Source organism: Capra hircus, chromosome 28 (genome assembly GCF_001704415.2).
Source record: "Capra hircus breed San Clemente chromosome 28, ASM170441v1, whole genome shotgun sequence".
Classification (NCBI taxonomy): Eukaryota; Metazoa; Chordata; class Mammalia; order Artiodactyla; family Bovidae; genus Capra; species Capra hircus.
The window spans coordinates 31445080-31469631 of NC_030835.1; the positions used below are offsets into that span (position 1 = coordinate 31445080).

Below are 24552 nucleotides of genomic sequence, written 5' to 3' on the forward strand. Positions count from 1 at the left end.
CACAACCTCAACCTAGATCAGCCATTATGATCTGTTTTCCTCCATGAGGTGGTGGCAGTGGTGATTAATCTTGATTTTAAAAATAACACGGGTTCACTCCATAAAAAGTATAAAGAATTCAAATCAACCATAATCTCACCTTTGAGACAGAACTTAACATTTTACAATAATTTCTTAGTAACCTTTCAAGGCACAAATATATATAACAAAATTTGAGTCAACCTATTTATATGCCTTTTGTCCTGATTTTTGCATTGATATGATAATCCATTTCCCAAGTCACTAAATACCGATGGCAAAAGCATGACTTTTAAGGCCTACATAATAATCCAATCATAAACTCAATTTGATTTTCCACAGCATCCAATGCTTTGAGTCTTAGGAAGACAGAAGGACATTTTCACCAGTTACAACTAAACTTTCATATGGTATTGCTTATAAATAATACTTAACTATTATTTTGCTATTAAAAATATTATTTAACTTCTAATTATTTAATAACTTAACAATTATTTTAAATAACTTTTACTACTTTTTTATTTGATAACTTTAGTTAAGTAATAACTTTATTTTATAACTTTTAAAATAATTATTTAAATAACTTTTAATTATTTTTAATAATAGTTAACTAACATTATTTAACTATTAAATAATAGGTAACTATTATTTAACAAGGCTTCCCATGTGGCTCAGCTGGTAAAGAATCTGTCTGCAATGAGGGAGACCTGGATTCCATCCCTGGGTTAGGAAGATCCCCTGGAGATGCGAAAGGCTACCCACTCTAGTATTCTGGCCTGGAGAATTCCATGTACTCTACAGTCCATGCGGTCACAAAGAGTCGGACACGACTGAGTGACTTTTACTTTTCACGTTCACTATTATTAGTCACTTTAAAAAAATCATAGTAGCAATTAGGGTATATTCATGGCCATCAAACACCCAGTTTAAAGGACTCTCAATTGCACCCCCTATTTCCATGGCTGCAGGGAGAGGACTATAAGAGCAAATGTGGTTCTCACAAAGCAGTATGAAATGACTGCCGAAGAATACCTGACACGATGACAGAACTCAACAGGTGACTGTACAACACGCTCAAGAACACAGGCTTGACACCAGGCTCATCTTGCTCAAACCAACACAAAGACAGAACTTAGAGCACACTAAGAACAGAGAAGGAGCAAATCACATAAGAAGGTCTTTTTTCTGAATCTTTTCTCACTAACCCTTAACTGCTAGACTCTGCTGGAAGACAGAAAGCAAAAAAAAAGAACTAAAAATAGGACAGGTTCTTACCTTTAACAACTTTCTAAAAGATGACCATATGCGAAAAGAATCTAAAGAGTGGAGATATATATATATATATATGCATAACTGATTCACTTTGCTGTACACATGAAACCAGCACAACTATACTCCAATAAAAATTTAGAAAATAAATAAGTAAGCAAAAGATGACCAGATAACCTGTCTGGGGGGTTGTTTCTTTTTTCCAAGTCATATATGTGCCACTCACCTCTATTTAGTCAGTTGTAGAAGAGAAGAGTGATAGATTCTCTCAATGAAACTTACACTCAGGGTCATAAAGCTGTCGTCAGGAGTAAGAACTCAGGGTCCCTGAATGTTAGCTGTAAGGCCTACCTATCCATTTGTGATGACACCCATTGGTGACAACCTTTGAGTGTGGAATCGAAATCAACCCTGTCATTCTGCAGGCTTCTCCGCCCATTTTCACAACCGTGGCATCAAATACTCCACTGTACATACATCTTTTGGGAATGTTTGAATTGCAAAACACGTGAATATATTCCCTACTGAAAGACACACTGAGACTAAAATGTCAAATATCCTAATTTTATTTAAATCAAATTTGATTTTACATGTTTAAGCAAAAAGCCTCAGTGTCAGAGAAAGCATACCATGAGCTACAGTGAAATGAATGCACTTTTAAATAATTAAATCCAAAGTTATTTCTATGACCAGAGGACTATGAGCTATCCAAACTAAACAAATTAATGGCCAGTGGAGAAAGAAGAAATTGTAGTTAGACATTTGTCTCCCTTCCAATAAAAATATTTAAGTAGTCCTCATCTAAGACCACCTAATGTACTTGTTTTGAGATACAAAGGGAGCCAGCCATTCCTCCAAGCAATTTACCCCAGAAGACAACATTTGCTACTTTCCAGTCTCAAACTGACAAAAGTAATCTATTTGCCTAAAAAGATGAACTTGAGGGTAGTAAAAATATACCACATAAACCATCAAACAGTTTCTTATTTATACTGGCCTTAGTGATAAGCCCTTCTGAAAAACCATAGTTTACAGGTCAGTTTTCTAACTGACGTATTTTAAGGATATAAAATACCCCACATTTAAAACATGCGATGTGTACTTTATGGAAAAATTATGTATATAACCCAATGTAACAGAAAATCTGGTTTCATGAATTACAACACTCACTGGATTTTCCCCTCTTCAGCCAATGGGATCCAAGATTCCTAAAGCATTTTGCTTTGATGAATCACATTTGTAATACAATCACTTTACTCATCCCCACCTAATACAGTGTAACACATTTTCCCCTCCAAGATCTCACCATAGTTATTTCACAAGAGAAACGTAAAAAAGAACTGATTAAAGGAAACAGGACAGACAGTGAGTAAGCCATGAGCTACTGCCCACAGAGCTGTAAAACTCCTGGCAGATCATTTCCATGTGTTTCGATTAAAGTTGCCATCACAAGCGGACAAAAACTAGACAGAAAGCGATCAAAGCTGAATCCATTCCCTCCTTTCGTAAGTATAGTTAGAGGCAAAGAATAAAAAACACAATTACTGAAGAATGCGCAAAACTCTAACATAGGAAAACATCTGGGATGTATCCAATATGGTCTAATTTGTAATCTCATCAGCCAATTACAGAATATTAAAAGCATTTTATATACTTTTTTTATATATAGAAAAAAGGACTAAAGTATATAAACAATAATGCTGGAGAAGACTCTTGAGAGTCCCTTAGACAGCAAGAAGATCAAACCCGTCAATCATAGAGGAAATCAACTCTGAATATTCATTGGAAGGACTGATGCTGAAGCTCCAATACTTAGGCCACCTGATGCAAAGAGCCAACTCACTGGAAAAGATGGCTATACTGGGAAAGACTGAAGGCAGAAGAAGGGGGTGACACAGGATGAGAAGGTTGGATGGTATCCATGACTCAATGGACATGAGTTTGAGCAAACTCCAGGAGATGCTGAGAAGCCTGGCACGCTGCCATCCAAGAGGTCACAAAGAGCCAGACACAACGTAGGGACTGACAACAAATGGATAAAGAGTAGTTTTCTTTCAAAGGTAGGATGACTAAGTAGATATTGTTTTCTTTTTCTTGCATGTTGATTATGTATTTGTTATAAACAACTTAAAAATGACTTGCTATAAGGAAAGAAAAAGGTTTAGTATAAGTGAAAGTGAAGTCGCTCGGTTGTGTCCGACTCCTTGCGACCCCATGGACTGTAGCCTACCAGGCTCTTCCGTCCATGGGATTTTCCAGGCAAGAGTACTGGAGTGGGTTGCCATTTCCTTCTCCAGGAGATCTTCCCAACCCAGATCTCCCACATTGTAGGCTTTACCGCTTTACCATCTGAGCCACCAGGGAAGTCTCTAGTATAAGTGACTAGGAAATTAAAATCTATAAATCAAACTGAGTATCAAAACGTGATAACATTTAGTTTTACCAAATTTTTCTGACTATAGTAAATTTTATACAAAATCATTTCCTCCATTAAAAGATATTATAGGTTGAGCCATATCCCCCAAAATTCATAATGCTGAAATCCTAACCACCAGTAAGTACCTCAAATGCAAAATGACTGGAAACAGGGTCACTGCAGATGTAATTATTGAGAGAAGATCACTAGACTGAGCCCTAATCCAATAGGGCTGTTGTCCTTATAAAAAGGAGATATTTGGACACAGACAGAAACACACGGGGAGAACTCCACATGCAGACATCAGGTCGAAGCTTCTAGAAGCCAGGAACACCAAAGATGGTGAGCAAATCTCCAGGAGCCAGGAGAGGCATGGACCAGATTCTCTCTCAGCACTCAGAAGGCAGAGCCCTGCCCATACCTTGACCCTAAACTTCTAGCCGCCAGAACTGTGAGACAATCCATTTTATTGTGTAAGTCACTCAATCTGTGGTACACTTTCACAGCAGCCCTCAAGATAATACAAAAGGTTTCAAAGCATAAGACAGAGACATTACCCTCTTGACCACATTACTTCTTCCTGACAGTCTGCCTTTAGTTAGGCAGCACTTGCAAAATCAGTATTTCCTCCAGACACTCCTCCCCCCACCCCTATGACTGCAGTTACATAAGGCCACATACAGGAGTTTTCTCCTACAGAATGTGAGAACCACTGACACACGACAGACCCAGACCTGGACCTGAAGACCAGGGCATCTTCCGCCTCCTCATCAGCTCACCTGTGGCCATGGTAATGACCCAGCTTCAACCATACAGATGAGATGTATGCCTTAAGGAACAATCAGTCACAGAAGAGATGTGGGTCTCTCACTGACAGCGTGAGACAGCACTGCCCACCAAGCTGGAATACTCTCCTTGAAATGTTACATCAAAGTGGAACAAAGAACTGTTCTTTAAGGCATGGTATTGTTGGATGTATCTGCTATACCCGGTTAGTCTTTTACCCCAACAGAGTATCAGTGGAAATAAAACATTGTGTGTGTGCATGCTAAGTTGCTTAAGTCGTGTCCAACTCTTTGTGACCCTATGGACTTAGCCCACCAGGCTCCTCTGTCCATGGGATTCTCCAGGCAAGAATACTGGAGTGGGTTGCCATGCTCTCCTCCAGCGGATCTTCCTGGCAATACACAGACAACAAAACAGTCTACAGAAAACCAGAAAGCTCCTTGAAATTAAGTAGTAGCTGTGACTCCAGGGGAGAATTTTAAGTGCAGAGTCAACTGAACAACTATACATTATGGCTCCAAATTTGACACAATAGATCTGATGATCCCAGGAGTTGTTAAACTATGATTTCAACCTTTGTAGAAATCGAACCATTTTTACTCTTAAAGATATTTAAAGTTTTATTTTTTCATTTTTGAAAATTGTTAATGAAAATAGTTAATATAATCATATTGTTATGGTTTTACATATATCTTGACAAAAAAAAATAATAATATCTAAAAGTCTCGTCCTCCTCTTCCAATCCTCTCACCAGGAAGTGTGCGTGATCAGTCGCTTCAGTCGTGTCCAGCTCTGTGCTACCCTATGGACTGTCGCCTGCCAGGCTCCTCTGTCCATGGGATCCTCCAGACAGGAATCCTGGAGTGGGCTGCCATGCCCTCCCCTCCAGGGGATCTTCCGGACCCAGGGATCGCATCCACAGCATCTCCGGTATCTTCTGCATCACAGGTGGATTCTTTACCACTGAGCCACCCAGAAAGCCCATCAGGGAGAGCTGGTATGAATTCACGAGTTACACTTCCAGGCTTAGAGCTTTTTAAAGTCAGGATAATTAAAAAAAAAAAAAAAATGAGGGGCGAGGACAGTCCAATTTTAAACTAAGCTCAAAGAGAGATTTTAATGTCAGTGTCAGTTTGTGATACATACCCCCAGAGTCAAAATCCAAAAGATATCCTAATAATAAGCATATATAACCTTCATATGTGCATTTCCCTGAAAGAAAAAAAGCATTTCTTCCAAAGATGCTCACAACCAACAATGTGGCTTATTTTTTGTTTCTAAATGTTTCCCAAAATGCTATTATTTTTAAATGGGAAATACGCAACTAAAAGAAAGTTCCTGGAGGACAATTCAAAACTCCTCCTTTCCTTCATTCTAATGTAGGCTGTAATTTATTCTTTTCTCTGGTCAAAACACTAAAAACTACTTTTCTGACATCTGAGCTGTTCCACTTTTATTAAGTTACAGGAGCTTTTTCCCATGGTAAGTATCCAAATCTGACACGGCCCCTTGTTGATCAGGAAGACACTCTTTATTGAGCTAAAGAAGAAAATGAGATTAAAAAGTACTCCATTTAGTTACTCAGAGACCTCATTAACCTGTGATCAAAGAATGGAATCCATGATTCCAACTCAGGGTTTGTGGGATGCACGTATGTTCCCGGATTCAGACATGTGTTTCCATTTAAACTGCTGGAATGTATGCATAGCTCTGTAAAGAGTGATAAATATTAGCAAATCTCCTAAGAATGAAGGTCCTTTATGACCACATACACCGTGTTTTGATTCCGTTTTTAAAATGTGAGTCATATCAAGCTGAACAGTCTGTTTTTTACATCTCTTTACAAGTTAAAGAACTAAAAAAAAAAAAAAATCCTTCCATAGATTGCATCTATTTGTACCATCACAGACAAACCAAGGCAACTCTGTGATTTCTATTTGTCTTCTCTTTTCTTTGCCTTGTGGCAAGCCTACCCCAGCCAAAAGCAGAGATTCTGAATTGCCCAAGCATTGAGTACAAGCTATACATGAACCAATGTCAGATAATGCCAAGCAAGGGGGCTTCAGACCTAGCATACAAATTTCAACAGCAGGGGCCTAAAAAGCAGGGATGGAAAACTGTGGTCTGGCATATTCTATTTGGCCAGGACAGCAAATTTTTAATTAAATCCCTTTAGGAATGCACCCCCACCCCCATACAAAGAAGGTACTTCATTATATAGGACAGTAAACCTCACCTGCACTATGGGCCTCTCAGATGATGCTTTGAAATGTGAATGCTGCATGAATTTCTCCACATCGGAGCTTTTCTCCATTCTGTTTCTTCACTCAGAATGCTCTTTCTACCCACCCAAGCCTATCCCTCTACTTGGCTAATTTCCACTCTTCAAAAGATCTCAAGAAGTCCTTTTTAATCTCCTCAAGCCCCAGTCAAGAGCTTAATCCTCTCTGGCCCAGACTCCCCTGCTATTTAGGCAGCTATATAATCAAACACCAGACTAATTCCTTTAGGGCGGGGACTATGCCTTGCTCATTTTGGTCTTTCCAGCGTGTTGCCCACAGCAGGTGGTAAACAAGTATTTTCAGAATGAAGAAAGGGCAAGACCAGTATCAGCTCTGAAAATATTCACTTTTAATATCCTTGGAAGAAAATGCAGATGAATAACTAACTTGACCAAAAAAAGATCAGATCACACAGAAAGCAAGAGAATAAAGAAGCTTACTTGTAAAAGCCACATCTGGTCACACAGGTATTTTCCAAAAGCTTGATGACCTACCACAGCGATATTTAACCACATCCATAGTTGCTACTGTGTGTCACTGTAAGAGAAACTGTGTGTTTGTTCCTACATACATGCTTTCTGGATACCAACAACAAACACAAATATCAACAGAATAAACTCAAAGGAACTCAAAAGAAAGAAGGATGGGAACTTGAGTCAACTTCTTGGCAAAGACAGACATCTTCCCCTACATAAAACACTTACTTTAAAACACAGCTAACCAGAAGTAATCAACTGCTCTCGACAGTATCTCAAATCACTTGCCATCAGTTTTACTCCTGTTTCCCTTTATGACTGGCCAGGCTGACTTCACTGAAGGTCAGAACTTACAGAGGGCCGCCAGGGGTGTAATAGACCAGGTTACCAGTCGTGAGCAGAGAGGTCCAGTAAGCATCTTCTGTCAATTTTATCACCCTATCCATGGTCACGCTTACCAGAAATGAAGCCTCTGACGTGGGGAGAGGGGAGGAGAGGGTGCGATGTATGAAGAGGGTAACATGGAGACTTACATTACCATATGTAAAATAGATAGCTACCATATGTAAAATAGACAGGCAATGGGAATCTGCTGGATGTCTCAGGAAACTCAAACAGGGACTCTGCATCAACCTAGAGGGGTGGGATGGGGTGGGGTGGGCTGGGGAGGGAGATGGGACGGAGGTTCAAAAGGGAGGGGATATATGTATACCTATGGCTGATTCATGTTGAGGTTTGACAGAAAACAACAAAATTCTGCAACGCAATTATCTTCTATTAAAAAATAATTTAAAAAAAAAAGAAAGAAAGACTCCTCTCCAGCTCCCTAGGTCAGGTATGTGTTTAAGGAGGGAGGAAACAGGCAAAGAGAACAGGTAAAGAAGATAATCTGGCAGCAGATAAGGCAGTCCTCGCCTCCAAGGCTTCGTCAAGTTTGCCCAGAGGGAGCTGCCTTTGAAGGGTTCTATCCCAAACAGCCCACCACCCTTTTCTTGCCCCGAGCATCTTCAGCTATAAACCTAGTCCCCTTCACAGAGAAGGGGAGCTTTCAGGGGCTTCCGATGCAGCTACTGAGACAGGTACATTCCTCTTTAATTATTGCCAAGACAGGAGTAAAAAGTCACTTACCTTCTGAAAAAAGTCTTCCCCACTTTTGCCTTTTCCTTCAGCAGCAGCTGTAAATAAAAATGTATACATTTAAAATAGTTTCGTTTTCCAACCTATGTATTCAAAACACTCTCAAGTATCAGGCACAAGAACACAGAGGTAAACAAGATGCCAGCCTCGCTCTCCCCAAGCTCAGTGCCTGTTCACAGGCCTCATCTGTGATATGAAATGGAAAATAAAACACTAGTCCTATCAATCAGACATCTTTAGATACCTTCGCACTCTGTTTTCTGTCTAAAACCCTCACAAGCCTCTATTTTCACACACAGATGAAAGTAATCTTGTTTTTTTTTTTTTCATAGTTAAGGAGCTACCCATATGAACAAATGCAACTACCAATAGAATCATCTGTACTGCTGTGAGTACTTCCTGTCTGGAATCAGTTCCAAGCAAGAGACTGCCTTTTCAAGTGATGGCTCATCTGACAAGGCCTCCTCGGAGCTATTTCAGGTTTATGCTTTGCACTGATTATATAATCTACTTGGATTTCAGCTGGCATCATACATGACTTTAATTCACTCCTTTATGCACATTTACAAAGAGAGAGACAAAAGAACAAGAGAATTACAAAGTCATGGTCAAGGTCCCAGACAAAATTTCACCTGAGATTAATTTAAAGGTCATTGTATTTGAACATTTTTGTGTCTAAATGGTAGCCTACAAATGAAGGACAAGCCCAGTTTTATATGTGCAAAAGTTTTAAGGTCCTGTGGACGTTTTCTTTTTAATCTTCAGAGAGAGGAGAACAAAGACCTAATGGCATCTTGCTTGCAACAGCCTCAAATCACATCTTTCAGAATGTAAACACTAGGTCTCGGATTCAGGCAGGGGTGAAACAGTGGTTAACAGAAAAGCCACCCCCTGGCCAGGACAGAGAAATGAGCTGGAGCAAGAACTTCTAAGTTGAAATCTGGAAGACTGGTACCCCAAACACCTAATGGGCAATACCATCAAGGGACCCTACGTGTGTGTGTGTGTGCGTGTGTGTGTGTGTGTGTGTGTACACGCCTGTATGTCTGTGTGTGTGTATAACCAGCGCACTCACTAAAGTTCCTGAAAACTCAAGAATTGTGGCCAATCAGTCCATTAAGTAGGGAATTCAAAATTCAAAGAAATCCTCTCTGCCCCAGAAAAACAGTATTAAAGTCTAAATTCTTTTGTCACCAACTTTAATTTCACAGTTAAATGTAAGATATCTTCTACTATTTTGTAAAACTGTGTATTTTTATTGACATGTTTTCATCTAAAAAGCAGAGCACAGAGTACACATTTCTGTGATTTTCAAAGAGAGTTTGGGAAATGTATAAAACAAGAGCTAAAAAGAAATAATAAATTTAAAACTGTATTCTAATATGTGGCAGCTAAATAGTCCCTCAAAGATGTCATGTTCTCATCCCTGGACTGTGAATAAGTCACCTTATATATGCTAAAGGGATTTTGTGGGTTTGATTAAATTAAGACCTTGAGATGGGAAGTATATCCTGAATTAGGCAGGTGGACCCACTGTAATCACAAGGAGCCCTTTTAAGAAGGGAGAAGGAAGGTCAGAGTCCAAGAAGGCAATGTGACAACAGAATCAGGAGAGAAGGGCATTGATTGCAAAGGAGGGAGTCAGAGCAGAGAAACTTACAGAGAAGCTATACTGCTGGCTTTGAATGTGGAGGAGGGGCCACAAGCCAAGTAATACAGGCGCCCTCTAGAAGTTGGGAAAGGAAGGATCTGGGTTTTCCTCTAGGGTCTTTGGAGGAAGTGCAGCCCTGACAATACCTTAGGATAGCCCAAATAAAACACATTTCTGACTTCTGACCACTGGCTATAAGATAATAAGTTTATCTGTTACAGCAGAAAAGGAAACAAACACATAATTTCAATGCCATCTTAACTTCACTTTTTGTACACACACATCATCAACAGGACAAACTGAGCGCAGACACTGATGTGAGCATCTGAATCACACATTGCCACAGATTTCATATTCTGGCTGCACCTTGTGGCATGTGGGACCTTAGTTCCCTGACCAGAGACCTAACTGCCACCCTTGTACTGAAAGTGGGCAGTATTAACCACTAGACCAGCAGGGAAGTCACACAAATAAATTTTTTGCAGTTAACTCTACAAATTATGATTTTTTTCACTCTAACTAGGGAATATACCAATAGTGAATTCTTGAAAGAACATAAAGAAGCAATTTTGAACAAAAAAAAAAGAGAGAGAGAGAAAAGAAGGTGAACATGGTTGGTCCTAGCCAGAGGGCCAGAAACATAAAAGATCGACACCCAAACTTAATGACACAAATGCCCTGGGGACACTTCAACTCAGCTACCTCTTGGGCTGGCTTTATCTCTACAGCTAAAAATAGTTCAAAGTCACTCTTGCTCCATGATACAACTGTGTGGCAATGAAAACTGCCTACCAGGCCACAAAGATTAGAAAAAAATTTTAGTGACATCAAGGGAACTCTTCTTTCAAAAAGAAATTTTACAATCAAAGGTATATTCAAAAGCCTATCAAGCAGGGCAGATAAAAGCTTTCACCCACAGAAGACTCCTTCACAACTTAAAATTCATCGGTTTAAATTTCATGATACAATGATGTTTTATTACAGAAACCAGAAACTTCCTTTAAGATACTTACTTTGCTCATGACAAACGCATTATGTCACAACCTTGAAATGCCCCTTCATGCCAAGTCCAGCTAAACAGACTTCACAGACCAGCCTTTCAATCCCTAGATGAATTAAAAGCCGGGGCAGGGGGAGGGGTGGAATTTCCTTAGTTACACACAAATTATAATTACGCTCCCACCAGGAAAACATCTAAAATTTAACCAGAAACCTGCACCTTTAACACCCTTATGATCTAAGGGGCAGCTGGAAATCGAACAATTGGTGCCATCAAAAATCTCTGGCTTTTTTCATTCCAGAATGTTTATGTACAAGAAACTCCAAATCTGAGCCTGAATTTCCCCTAAGTCCTACAACAGTCCACTTCCTAAGCCCACAAGGACTTGGGACAAGCCTCAGGTTGGACTCGTGGGTGGTCACGGTCTCTGGAACAAACCAAGGTGAGTCCCAGTCATCGGCCCTCTGCTGGGAGCATCCTTACCTCACCCCCAGGTTTCTGGGTCTCCTGCACTTTCACTGACTCCACACAAGCAAAGCTGCCAAGACCAGAGAAGTCAATCAAGGGAGAACAACATTTCCCCCAAGTATTCTCTCCCCTCCCGATCCTTCTGTGCTCAAATTTGAGAATTCCATACTCTGAACTCCTCAGCATCAAAATAACAACTCCTCTTGAATAAACTGAGAGATTGAGAAGACGGAGGTTTGTGGAGTATTTTTAGGTATATAAGATGTTCTTTCTATAGAAAGAAAGTTCACTCTTTCACTTCACAAGTACGTGAGTCTCATGCTGGTGACTCAACATAGGCCAGGCCCTGCCTTCATTCAGCTTACAACCTTGACTCATATAGTCAAAGCACCCGATGAGTGAGGTCCAAGACAAAACTAAAACTCAGTTCTAGGGACAAGGGTCCCAGAGCTCTTTTCACAGTCACCACTCCATCCAAATTAAACTTATTAGAAATCTTAGCTACTCTTATTCTGGACAATGCACTAAAAAGCTAGTCATTTTACTCTTAACACTAGGACTAGGTAGCTACTGTTAGGACTCAAAATTAAAGGGTTCTTCCAGGCAGACCACTTGAGAGCTAGGCTGCAAGAAAAAATAGGAGGTATGATAATACCTTGACGCAATGATTTTTTCGAGGGGAAAACATCGCCCTGTGAAATGAGCCAACCCAGACTTGATGTCATGGAGCTCTGTGACCTTTGAAAAGTCTGACTATATTCTGTGGTACAACAGTTCTATCAAGCCTCACATTCTTATACACTGATACAGCCTCATCTTTTTCATTCACAGCAACACGAAAACACATGTAATGATTTAGCAGGCTTTTTCTAACTGTCCTTACAAAACAATTTCTGCCTGCCTGATGTTCCGAAAGTTAATCATTTGATGGTTAAAAAAACCTTTGGAATCTTCCTGCCAATGAAAGCAACTGTCTTTATTTTCATGACATAGAATTCCAGGAATAAATTACTTCACTACTACTGAAACATGGCTTCATGGATTGTGCAGGTAGAGCATTTCACATTTTAAGCTGAACAATTCATTTTTTATGTTTATTATAATTTCTCCAATGCTTTGGCCTATTTTATTTCATAGCTTTGCTTCATAAGAAATATGGGATGGCAAAAGCCACAGCCAATAAAAACAGCAAAAGTTGAGACAGGTGTAAACTATTACAATCCCCCAAACTACAGGGAAAGTCTAGTTAATTACTGAATTAAAGGTGAGGGCTCGATTTTCAATTCTTCGCAGGGCATATGGAAACTTATTCAAATACCCTTTTCATTCTGAAATGCTTTTCCATAACATCTGATGCTTTATATAGCCAAATCTAAAAACATAAGGGCCAAGGGTCATGTATTTCATATTTAAAATACAATATGGAATAAAGTAATGGTTTTTTTCACCCTTGTGGAATCTGAGCAAGAAAAGACCAAATTCAAATTACAAAAAAATAACTGAGAAATAATTCTTTAAATCTGTTAAGATTCAGGACATTCCCGCCCCCCTGTATTCCCCAGCTGTAGCAGATTTGCAACTAAGAAGGCTGCTGCATTTCAAGTTTACCTGAAAGACAACTATAACTGTTTAGCTAGTCTGATTCTCTTGCAAAAATATTTTACTAACAATTTTTAAAACATTCACTTACTGTGTCTATTTAATCCATATGCTGAAAGAACTATACCATATATTTTATTCGGATATTACTGTTTTCAGAAAACTTCCCTATTTGGCTGATTCTGCTGAAAGAGGAATCAGCAACAGATGTCCAAGATGAAGTTTCTGTATACTCCCTTTTAAAAGGGAGTTTTAAAAGAACCTTTTAGAGAACCTTTTAAAGTTCTCTTTCAGTAAGAACTAAACCTTTGTCCAATGGGAATCTTTTAAAAATGCTTTTTTATTTGTGTGCTTGGCTGTGCCAGGTCTGAGTTGCAGCACGCAGGATCTTAAGCTGCTGCAGGTAGGATTCTGCTTCCCTGACCAGGGATTGAACCCAGGCCCCACGCATTGGGAGTGCAGAGTCTTGGCCAATGGACAACCAAGCAAGTCTTTAGAGAACTTTTTATGTTCAATAACCGTATCTAACAGTCTAGCCTGGCATGCAAAGCTCTGACAACTGACTGAAGTAACAGCAGACATTAAGTCAATTTTTAAAGTTTCTTCAGTTCTCAATCAAAGTCTCTCAAAGACTCCAGCCAACTAAAGAACATCTCCCAGTTTAGACTCCAGCAGTAAGTAGTGTCATTTGAAGGTAGTATATCATAGTTAAGTGGAAGGATGTTCAGACCTCATCTTTCCTAAAACCCCTTACCTGCTTCCTAAGTCCACTGAGAACAAATCAAATTCACTCACCCTGAAAAAAAACAAAAAAATCATGTAGGCCTACCAAAAAAAATTCAAGAAACAGCCAAAAATTAAAATAAATTTTATCTTAAGAGTGGCTGGGTATTTAAGAATGGTTTCTTCAGCTTCGGATTTATCCTTAAGATACTGTTTCATTATTGTAGTTTAGAAAAATTCCCATGTTCGAAAATGCAATAAATTGTTTAAGGGGACTGGGATTACAAAACAAGACATACAACATGGTCAATTCTATACTTAAGTATACATGTATGCACACACATATAATGTATATGCTAGAGGGAAAGAAAAAAAGGAAAAACATCAAAATATGAACAAGTGCTATCTGAGTGGTTGAATTATTGGGTTATTTATCACTTCCTTCTTTGCATTTTTCAGAATGCCTTTAAATAGCTTGAATAAATAGGTTTCAATAGCCTTCAATTAGGGGGGAAAAAAATCAGGTTAACAGTCATTTGAACCCTTTTAGAGAGAACCAAGATTTTACCATCACTGGGGCCACATTTCCAGCCCAACATGTATAACAGAAGCTGATAAATGTCTAAGTCAAATGTGCACATAAGCTACCTAAGGAGACAATGACTAACGGACTAAGGTAATAGGACAGTTAACAGCCCACAAAACCACGCCTGGCACTGAACATCACAGGCCTTAATTAACCTAGCACTTCCTAGACTGAAATACTGACTTAAGTGCAACTGATTCTGAGTAAAAAAGTTTAAACAATGCCTAGAGTTCACAACTTCACAACTGAAAACACTTAAACAATCCAATATTTGGAAAACCTCTGAGTCACATCCAAATGTAACAGCCAAACAAAAGACAGAAAGAGATGCTCTCTAAAATGCATGAACCAGGGGAGACCTTACTTACTATGTTTCTCATTTTATATATGTTATACTTTAAAAGAAGGCCATTTTTGGTGATGGAAGGTAACTAGAAGAAAAGGAAGGCCGTTTTTTATTGAAAGGGCGCATCAAATGAAATATGAGCTAAAACAGATAATACCTGTTATATTTATGTTATATTTAGATTTACCACATTCTAAAAGGGTTCAATGGCTAAGAGTTTTAAAGAAAAGAGATGGATAATCTATGACAACTGGGCTAAGAGCGCAGGCCATTACCTGAATGATACCTACACCAAAAATCCAAGACATCCATTGAGGCTATTTTTTTTCATTTCCCACCGAAGTTTCAACAGAACTAACAGGGATGCCAAATATTATGATGGGGGTGAGAAGTCCTTCTATCTCTTCTATTAATGGTGGGCCACTGATGCCTCTTTCAAGTTAATACCTGCTAGCTCAAACAATTAAGTCCTTTGCAGACTACACATCTCAACATTCAGATTTCAGGGAACTTTTTTTTTCACATTCAATCTCTCAGGGCAATAAAGCTCTGGCAATATTTCAGAACCGAGGACAACCTAAGACAGTGGAGGCCCTGCCACACGCAGGGCAGTCTAGGAGTCTCGGACACAGGCCAGTGTTCTCTCATCTACGGGCTCTAGTTTCAGAAAGTATCTGTTGCCGTCAAACATAAGAAAACCAATATTCACCAACATTTACATTATATTATTCATTGCTTCAAACACACTTGAACTCTTCAAGAAACTTGGCTAAGAGTTTCTTCAGACTTCAAATTTATTGGCCTGACAATGAAGACTTCCTTGAGGACTGATGACCCTAACATACATCAATGGACTCTGAGTCCAGTTGATTAACAGAAACTTTGGTCTTGTCAAATGTCTTTCATTCACACCCTATTCCTTCTTACACAAGCAATCTCTGAAGCATCATTTAGTTTGGCCTGTGGTCACAAACACTATTTGATGACTTGAGTATTTACACAATATTTTTTTTAAGCAACACTCTTCTAGCTTTATCAGACACTAAAGGATGTTCATGACCTTTATACAGCTCACAAGGACTCTGCCACAGAGCTGTGCTATGGCTACTGAGTGCTTGAAATGTGGCTCGTCTGAACCCAGATGTGCTGAAAGAATTAAAAACACAGTGGGTTTCAAAGACAATGCAAAAGAAAGCAAAAACCTCATTAACTGATTATATGTTGAAAGTGTACCATATTTACATATTGGGTTAAAGGAAACAATATTAAAATTTACTGCACTTGTTTTATTTTTCATGTCATTAGAAAATTCTACATTACACTGTGGTTCATATCCCATTTCCATGTCACAATGCTCCTACAGTGGATAATAACTCTGCTACTACCCACAGAGGATTAAAAAGATTCAAGCAGAGATCACAGTGACATGTCTGAAGGACCAAAAACAATGAATACTTCCAAACAGGAGGAGTCCTCAGCAGCTTGAAATCCAAGCTGTATCTGTCTTAACCCCCTAGGAACATTTTAAAGGAAAAAGCAAAAGGCTACCTGGTGTTGGTGGAGGTGGTGGGAGGGGTAAGGAATTAGAGTAGTTTGAATAAAATATGTAACATTAATAACCATTTCCTTAATGCCCAGCTTTGGCCCAACCCAAATCTATTTAAGAGTTTATGTAGATGGTTATTCCATCAATGAAGTTTATATTTCTTTTGTTTGTAGTAACACGGCAATGAGCACGCCAACTGGTTTTAAATCAGAACCAAATGTGTTTCAGGCATGTTAAAGTTCAGGTTATCTGCAGAAATCTGCGGGTGATCTATTTGTTATTCTCCCCTCCGAAATGGACACATGGGTGGAAGGGTATAAAGATGTGCTTCCTTTCACCAGGACTTCTTCAATTCATTTTAACTCTGGAAGACTCATTTATTGATTCATTTAGACAATAGTTATTTAGCACTTGAGGAATATACAGAGAGATCAAAATTATGGAGTCAGAGAAAACTGGGTTCACCTCCAGGTTTGCCGTTGACTGTAACTCCAAGTGACTTAGTCTCCCAAAGGCTCTATTTTCACCTTCAAAAATGTAAATACACACTCCATAAGAATTTTAAAAATGGTAACCTGCAACTCTGACCTCAAAGAACCTACATCTTACCTGTAAGTTCTTTGAGGTCAGTAATTTAAAATGACAAGAGTACTCTAAAAGGTTGGACATTATTTAGGAGTCATAGATTACAGGAATTCAAAGTATGGATGTAGCAGGGAGCTTCTGAACTGCCTGTTTAACATGGGAAAGGACTGAGACACATCTCACAAGGGGAGTTGTGGAAAGTGAAATCTGGGCAGAGAAAATGCGGTAGATGCCCATGCCTCTTTATCAAAAGCTTCAGTCTCCCTTTTATGTGCCTCAGAGCACTTAAAATAGAACCTCTGGGCTTCTCTAGGAGTCCAGTGGTTAGGACTCTGCACTTCCAATGGTAGGGATTCAATCCCTGGTCAGGGAACTAAGATCTCACATGCTGCACAGCATGGCCAAAAACTAATAATAACTAGAAGCAAGGCGTGGGGTTCTATTGTCCCACCTCCCCACAGTGGGAATCGGCGGCACCACACTAGGAATTTCGGGGACAACAGTGGCATTAAGGGAATGACTTACGGGGCAACAGACTTGAGGAGCCCTTTTGCTTTTAAGTCTTCTTGGCGGTACAGAATCCAATGGGAAGACAAACAGAAAAGGGTGAGACAGTGGAAAGGCAGTGGTACAGACACCGCCTGCGGCAGTCCAAAGAGAAGACAAGCCTTTGCACAAAACAGACAGATCTGAACAAATCTGAAGGTCATTGAGAAAAACTCCACATACAGCAATATTGGTGATGCTCCATACCACTGCACTTAGGCACTAGATCCAGTGCTAAATGAGTGTCTAGCTGTTCACTCTTCTATGACTTTAGAACTTGTACCAACAGAATGTTGTTGACCTGCCACTCCTAACAACTATTATGCAAGAATGCAATCCTCACTGCAAGGAGAACTCCAGCTCTGGCAATGTACCCTCTCTACACTTTCACTTTCTCCACAAAATTAACCTGTTCCAGGCAGATTCTTTACCATCTGAGCCACCGGAGAAGCCCAGTGAACTATCACGTGGACAAGGAATTCACACGGCCTTTCCATAATGTTTTATGTGGTCAATACATTTAACTGCATCACAAAATTTATCTTTCACTGGCACAAAGAAGGGAGATCTACTGAAGCCAAAAAAAAAAAAAAAAAAAAAAAAAACTGGACCAGGGCTTTCTCAGGTTCCAGGGGACTGTAGTTATAGCAACTTGGAAGACATACTGGAGGAGAAGAGTGCTCATGAAAAAAATTGCCCTCCAATCCCACAGAATCTTAATCACTGCGGTATCCTAGGAATACGCATTTTTATAAACATGCTGGATAATTCTCACATACAGTTAAGTCTCAAGCACTGTGACATTGCCAAAATTACATGGTGACGCCAGTGCTTTCCTTTCCAAACTATCAGTCAAACTGGTTTTCTATCATCCTAGCTCAGTTGCCCATGACCATCTACTGCACTTTTCACCTGAACCCCAGGACTACACAGAAATACAATTATTCTGAGGCAGGTAAAGGGTTTAAATCTGACAGCCTCAGTCACTCTTGGCACTGAGGCCATCCCAATGCTCTGAATGTTCATCATAATTCTTTACGGCCCAGAGAAATTTTCAGAACTCACTAACGGATGGTAGAAGTGGTCAAAGACTTAACTTTTATTATTAAAACTGCTTCCAACCCTTTCTAAACCTGCTCTACTCAAGGTCTGTTAAATGAACACTGCCTCACATTGCATCGCATTAGAAGAGATCTCTAGAGCTAATAATAATCAGCAATGTCCAGAGGCCTAGAGGACGTTTCCCCACACTCAAGAGGACCAGGTTATGATCTACAGGTTTATGAATGAGCTCAGAAATGCCAAAGCAAGACAGCAAAGGTAGTCATTCTGAGAGGATCTGACCTACAGCCCCCACAGGTCCTGCTGCCACAGCCAGCTGCACACCTCCACCTTCTGTAAAACGTGGCTGTGTATAATCAAGTTACTACAGATCCCAGCATCCTCATTCCAAACACCTAGGAAAACATTTAAAGGAGCTCTTATTTCTTAAACTCAGCACTTTGCTGCTGATAAATCACCAGCGTGCTTTTAGGAAATTAAGCCGATCCCCTCCTCCCAAAACACTGGGTTTGAAAAAAGATTAAACTCTTTGAGGACTAAGCCATCAATTCTCATCTCTGAAAAGAATCATTTGTTTTTGTTAAAACTGATCGAAATCTAACATCTGATTATAATTTGTTCCATTTAAAGGCTTTGGTTGGTTAACATGAATTCATTTTTCATCAGTAGGCAGGAAACCACCTTTAAATGTGGTTTTCATCTCAAACAATGCTTGAGGAGTAATTTTCAGGTAATAGTCTTTGGCCTTGGATAAAAGTTATAACCGATATCATTACCTCTATTTCCTTTCCTAAAATATGTATGTATATTTATAATGCAAACATGGTGGTCATATTCTAACCCATAGCTTTATACTTCTTCCCAGAACTGTAACTTCGGTTAAGGATCACATTCTATCGCAATTAAAATGAATCTTCTGTAATAGCATCATGGATCTGGATGTATTCATTTTCTTAAGCAGTTCTATCTTCTCAGGAGCTTTTGTACTCTATTTACTTTGGAGAGTTTAAACTCATTTTTCTTAAGTTCAAGTTCAAGGAACTAAATGTCTCAGGCTTTGATTATTCACCAGTCTCAAAAAATACAAGCTTTTCCAGCGAGGCTCTGCCAAGCACCGGGTGTTCATAGTTAAAAAGCACCTCTCCCGAAACAAAGTGTAAAATTCTCTAGATTATCTTTCTGATTTTGCTAAATCTGTTCAGGTGAATTTCAGAATGGTGTGAAAATAAACTCGTGACTACATAAGAGGTCAGATACAATACCTCAACCCATCCTCTTTTTAAATGGTGTATCTTCCCTGAGAATTTATAAAGATTTTATCTCAAGTAAAGGTTTTATAATTTATAAAACTATGTTACAATTACCACAAAATTCAGAAATACCGCAAGCACCAATAAGGATATAGTGCTTGCACAGTAAGTATAAATTCATGTAATCATCTTGGAAAAGAACTGGGTTTACACAAAGAATAACTGTAATTCTATTTCTGGGAGACCGGGTCCTAAGAATACAATCCAAAACAGGAAATAAAGAGGAAAAACTATCAGCACAAATGAGTTCACTTTAGTAACATTTAAAATAAGCAAAAAGCATGGAGAAAGCAAGAGGAGCATTAAGAAAATTTAGACATAGGCACTTATTCAATTTTTTTAAAGTTATATGAAAAGATGGTTTTGATGATTTGCAAAAGATGAAGCAGTCAGGAAAAAGTGATTACAATAAACTATTCAGTAAAAAAATTAATAAGCATGATTTTTAAATGGATCACAAAACTGTATGTGAAATTTGATTACAACTATTAAGTTCAATACTCTTGAAGTGAAAGTGTTAGTCACTGGGTCACGTCTGACTCTTTGCAACCTCATGGACTAGCTGGGCAGGCTCCTCTGCCCATGGAATTCTCCAGGCAAGAATACTGGAGTGGGTAGCCATTTCCTTCTCTAAGGGATCTTCCCAATCCAGGGATCGAACCTGGGTCTTCTGCATTGCAGGCGGATTCTTTAGGGTCTGAGCCACCAGGGAAGCCCCAGTATTCATTAAACATACACACAAAAACTAGGGACACTCATTAAAAGATCAAAATGGGTATGCCACGGAAGAATATGATTACTACATTATTTTGTAGTTTTGTAAACTGTTTTCATTTCCCAATTTTTCTTGGGATACAGCTGCAGTACTCTGAAAATAACCCCCAAAAAGTATAGACACACGTATCCATAAAGGTAAACCACTTATGAGTTTTTATCATAAATCGAATCATTTTTTAATTATCTCCCTTAAGAAAATAAGGACTTTATGAATTTGTATTTACTCATCTATCTAACTAAACCCAGTCAACTCTGGATTTCCAAAGGCTATTTTAAGATTAACAAAATCAAGAGGAGGGATGGATAAATTGGGAGATTGGGACTGACATACACACACTACTATATATATAAAATAGATAACTAATAAGAACCTACTGTATATCATAGGGAACTCTACTCAATAATCTGTAAAAACCTAAACGAGAAAAGAATCTAAAAAAGAAAAGATGTAAGTAAAAGTGAATCACTTGGCTGTATACCTGAAACGAATACAACACTGTAAATCAACTATATTCCAATTTTAAAAAAAAAAGAAAAAAAGGAAGGTTGAAGTTAAAACAAATGTGCAAAACAGTACAAAATCTACCCAAGGCAGGATGCTCACCTTCAAGTAAGTTGTGCCAAGCTCCTCCCACTACTGTGAGGAAGAGACAGCCTCCACTTTCCCACTGCCTGGCCCTGATTCCATGTAGACTCTCCCCCTGTACAAGGCAGTCAGCTTAATTGTACCTACTCAGTGGCTATAAACAGAACAATACAGCTGCGGCACTTCCAAATAAGCACTTTATGAATGCAGTCAGGAACCAACGAATTGAATTTCAAAAATGAGGTGCTATGTTACATGCCTGTCATAGCTGCAAGGGCTGCGGGTCAACTTCTCAAAATAGCGCTGCTGCTCACACCCCCGAGAAACTCCCCCTCACACTCACAAGCAGAGACAATGAGGGTCAAGGGAAGAGCAGAGAGTTCACCTCTAGCATTGAAGAAAGAACATCTTGAGCTTCTGTGGATGTATCTTAAAGTAATTCGCAAGCAATCTTGGCCCAAATTATGTCCCAAAATGTAAGGAATCACAAAACAAGACACACAGGTGTTCCCTCCCACCCCTATTCTACTAGATTTTGCAAAAGGCGATTGTAATCTCATTGGCTCAAGTAAGATGTTGTCTGGAAGACACTCAAGTGGCTACAGTGCATGAAGAAATTCCCATCTGAAAAAAGGTCTCCTGGACTCACCACTGTCCTGCCTCTGAGATGGAGGGAAACTAGTCTCATATTTTTTTAAACGAATGCTCCTTGGGCAGGCAGGCCATATTGATCTGCTACTGTGTCCGTCCCTCATCAAGGTGGAGATGATGGAAAAGGAAGAGAACAGATAAGCAAAAGAAAATTTGGAAGCATTGTTTAAAATCATTTGAAGGACTTACAGTTTGGAAGAAAATCAACAGCAGACTATTCTCTAAAGATAGGGACTCAAAATCTAACTGCTCCCTACTTTATCCACTTCCATCCTCCTCCCAAAGAAGAAAAATGAACAATGACAAGAGAGATGGCAAAGAATATTATCCCGATTTGAACCCAAAACTAGGAGTCAGCCATACGTGGAATACTGCATGTATTTCTCATCATGACACCTGAAGAAAGGACTGTGTCTGGAGAAAGCCAATTCATAAAATGAACAAGATATTATTTATTAGAGGATATTTTTCCTCTCACAAAGGTTTCTGTGGAAACTTTCATTCTAGGAAGGAGAAATTGAGTGTACCACACAAATGCATTGATAACACTGTAAAAGGTATGAAGAGAGACAAAGGTCTGTCATATTCTGGGAAACACACTCTATATTTTAGAAAAACAATCACCACCTCCTCCTCCTGAGAAACACTGCTAAGTGCTAGTTTATATGCGGTGAGCACCTAGGAAAATTGGTGGCGGAGCCTAGAAACAGAACCAGGAGCAAGAAACAACTCCAAGCAATTCATGCACACCATGGTCCACCAGGAGGGCCTGTGTTTGGACAAGCTGAGTGTCCGCGGGGTTAAAGAGCACACAGCTCAACCCCTGAGGACACATCAGCCTTTCAGAGACAACTCTAGGTGCCTAATGCTCAGAACACGGGAACAATACCATCTTCTCGCTGCATCTTACGACCTCCCCACCGGTTCAGCTTCCCTTCCTGTTCTTTCCACTCAGCAACAAGGTGTAAAAGGAATCTGCTCCTCAGTCTCTTGACAAAAGAAAGTGAAAATGAAAGTGAAGTAGCTCAGTCATGTCCTACTTTTTGTGACCCCCCTGGACTGTAGCCTACCACACTCCTCCTTCCATGGGATTCTCCAGGCAAGATTACTGGAGTGGGTTGCCACTTCCTTCTCCAGAGGATCTTCCTGACCCAGGGATCAAACCCAGCTTTCCCGCATTGTAGGCAGACACTTTACTATCTGAGCCACCAGGGAAGAGACCCTCAGGCCCCACCCACCCTGGGTTTAAACCTTCCCAGCATTTCTTAGGGCTTCCCAGGCGGTGCTAGTGGTAAAGAAACCACCTGCCAATGCAGGAGACTTAAGAGACACGGGTTCAATCCCTGGGTTGGGAAGATCCCACGGAGAAGGGCATGGCAACCCACTCCAGTATTCTTGCCAGGAGAATCCCATGGACACAAACAGTCAGACACAACTGAAGCAACTTGGCACGCACACAGCATTTCTTATCTTCCTACGACTCAACAGCACCTAAAGCAATGGGAAGCAGCACATGCGTGTGTGGCAACTCCAGAGGACAGGATGTGAAACAGATGTGAACCTGGGAAACGCAGAGCCAAACGTGACGAATTCAAGCGTATTTCCCAAAGCCAGGGACAGGGAGTGTGCGTTTAGATCTTCGAAGGAAGACAGACGCACACCAGTAGAAAGGATTAGTAGACGGGAGAAGGAAAGCAAGCACTCATGGTCAAAGGTCAGTTTCTCAAAAGCAAAAAAAAAAAAAAAAAAAAATGCAACATTTACTTGGCTGAGTCAGGTCTTGGCTGTGGCGGGCAGGATCTTCCTTGAGTCTTGCAGCACAGGGACTTTCTAGTTGCGGCACATGGGCTGAGCTGCTCCAAGGCATGTGGGATCTTAGTTCCCTGACCAGGGATCGAGCTTGTGTCTCCTGCATTGCAAGGCAGGTTCTTGACCACTAGGGAACTAGGGAAGCCCCACAAAATTCTTGTCTTTTTTCAAGTAAGATATCTCCCACTGATTCCTCAACACGGGCATTGGTCCTACTCTGCTTCTGCGTAAACTCATTTTATTTCCGTGGCTCATCCGGCAGGCAGCTGCCTTTTTCCAATGGATAATCTTAGGACACCGACAAAATGACGAGGGACTGAGAACAATGGGAAGGACACGTAAATGCTCAGAGAAGGGAGTCACTTTCATTAGAGAAACTTGGAACACTTTCAGTTAGGCTGTAGATTTGCCATGAAAGGAGTTTTAAGTCTGGGTGTAATTCCCAAGCCTCTCACTTTCACATAAGAGGGAAATAAACTCATTTCCCAAAGCATCCATCTTCGCGAGAAATTCAAGTACCGTAACTATCACAGCTTTCGTCAATGCACACGACGTTTCCTGGCAGCAACTGGAGCTGAAGGCAAATTCTTTGATTAAAGAGAAGTTTTAAGAGATGCTCTACAACAGGGAGAGATTTGTTTTTAACAGACTTCCTTATAATGAGTCATTTCATAGATAGAAGGCTCAAGGACGAGAGCCAAGAAGCAGCAGACACAACTGCTCAGCACGAGCAGGCCGTTTACATCCAACCCGGTCAGAGACGTCAAAGTCCTGCTTCCAGCCAAGGCCAGGCTGAGCATCGCGAGGGCAAAGGATCAGCACTGCGTCCTTAGTCAGCAGCTCCCTAGTTTGGGAAACTGTGCATGAAAGATGAATTTCTCCTTAGTCCAAACAGCTCCGAACTCCTCTATGAGGAGCTTTCT

The 24552-nt window shown here is 40.0% G+C and overlaps 1 protein-coding gene across 4 annotated transcripts in view; it reads right to left on the bottom strand.

Annotated features, from left to right (window-relative positions):
• The window catches only part of BICC1 (BicC family RNA binding protein 1), a 349743-nt gene that overhangs the window by 241253 nt on the left and 83938 nt on the right, over nt 1-24552 (bottom strand). For 3 of the 4 annotated variants that reach the window (XM_018042242.1, XM_018042241.1, XM_018042243.1), the window contains exon 2: nt 8376-8422. In XM_018042242.1, coding sequence (XP_017897731.1) covers nt 8376-8422 — 47 coding nt within the window. Of the gene's footprint in view, nt 1-8375; nt 8423-11048; nt 11134-24552 lie in introns of those variants that run through there. The other variant, XM_018042244.1, reaches the window with a different exon arrangement.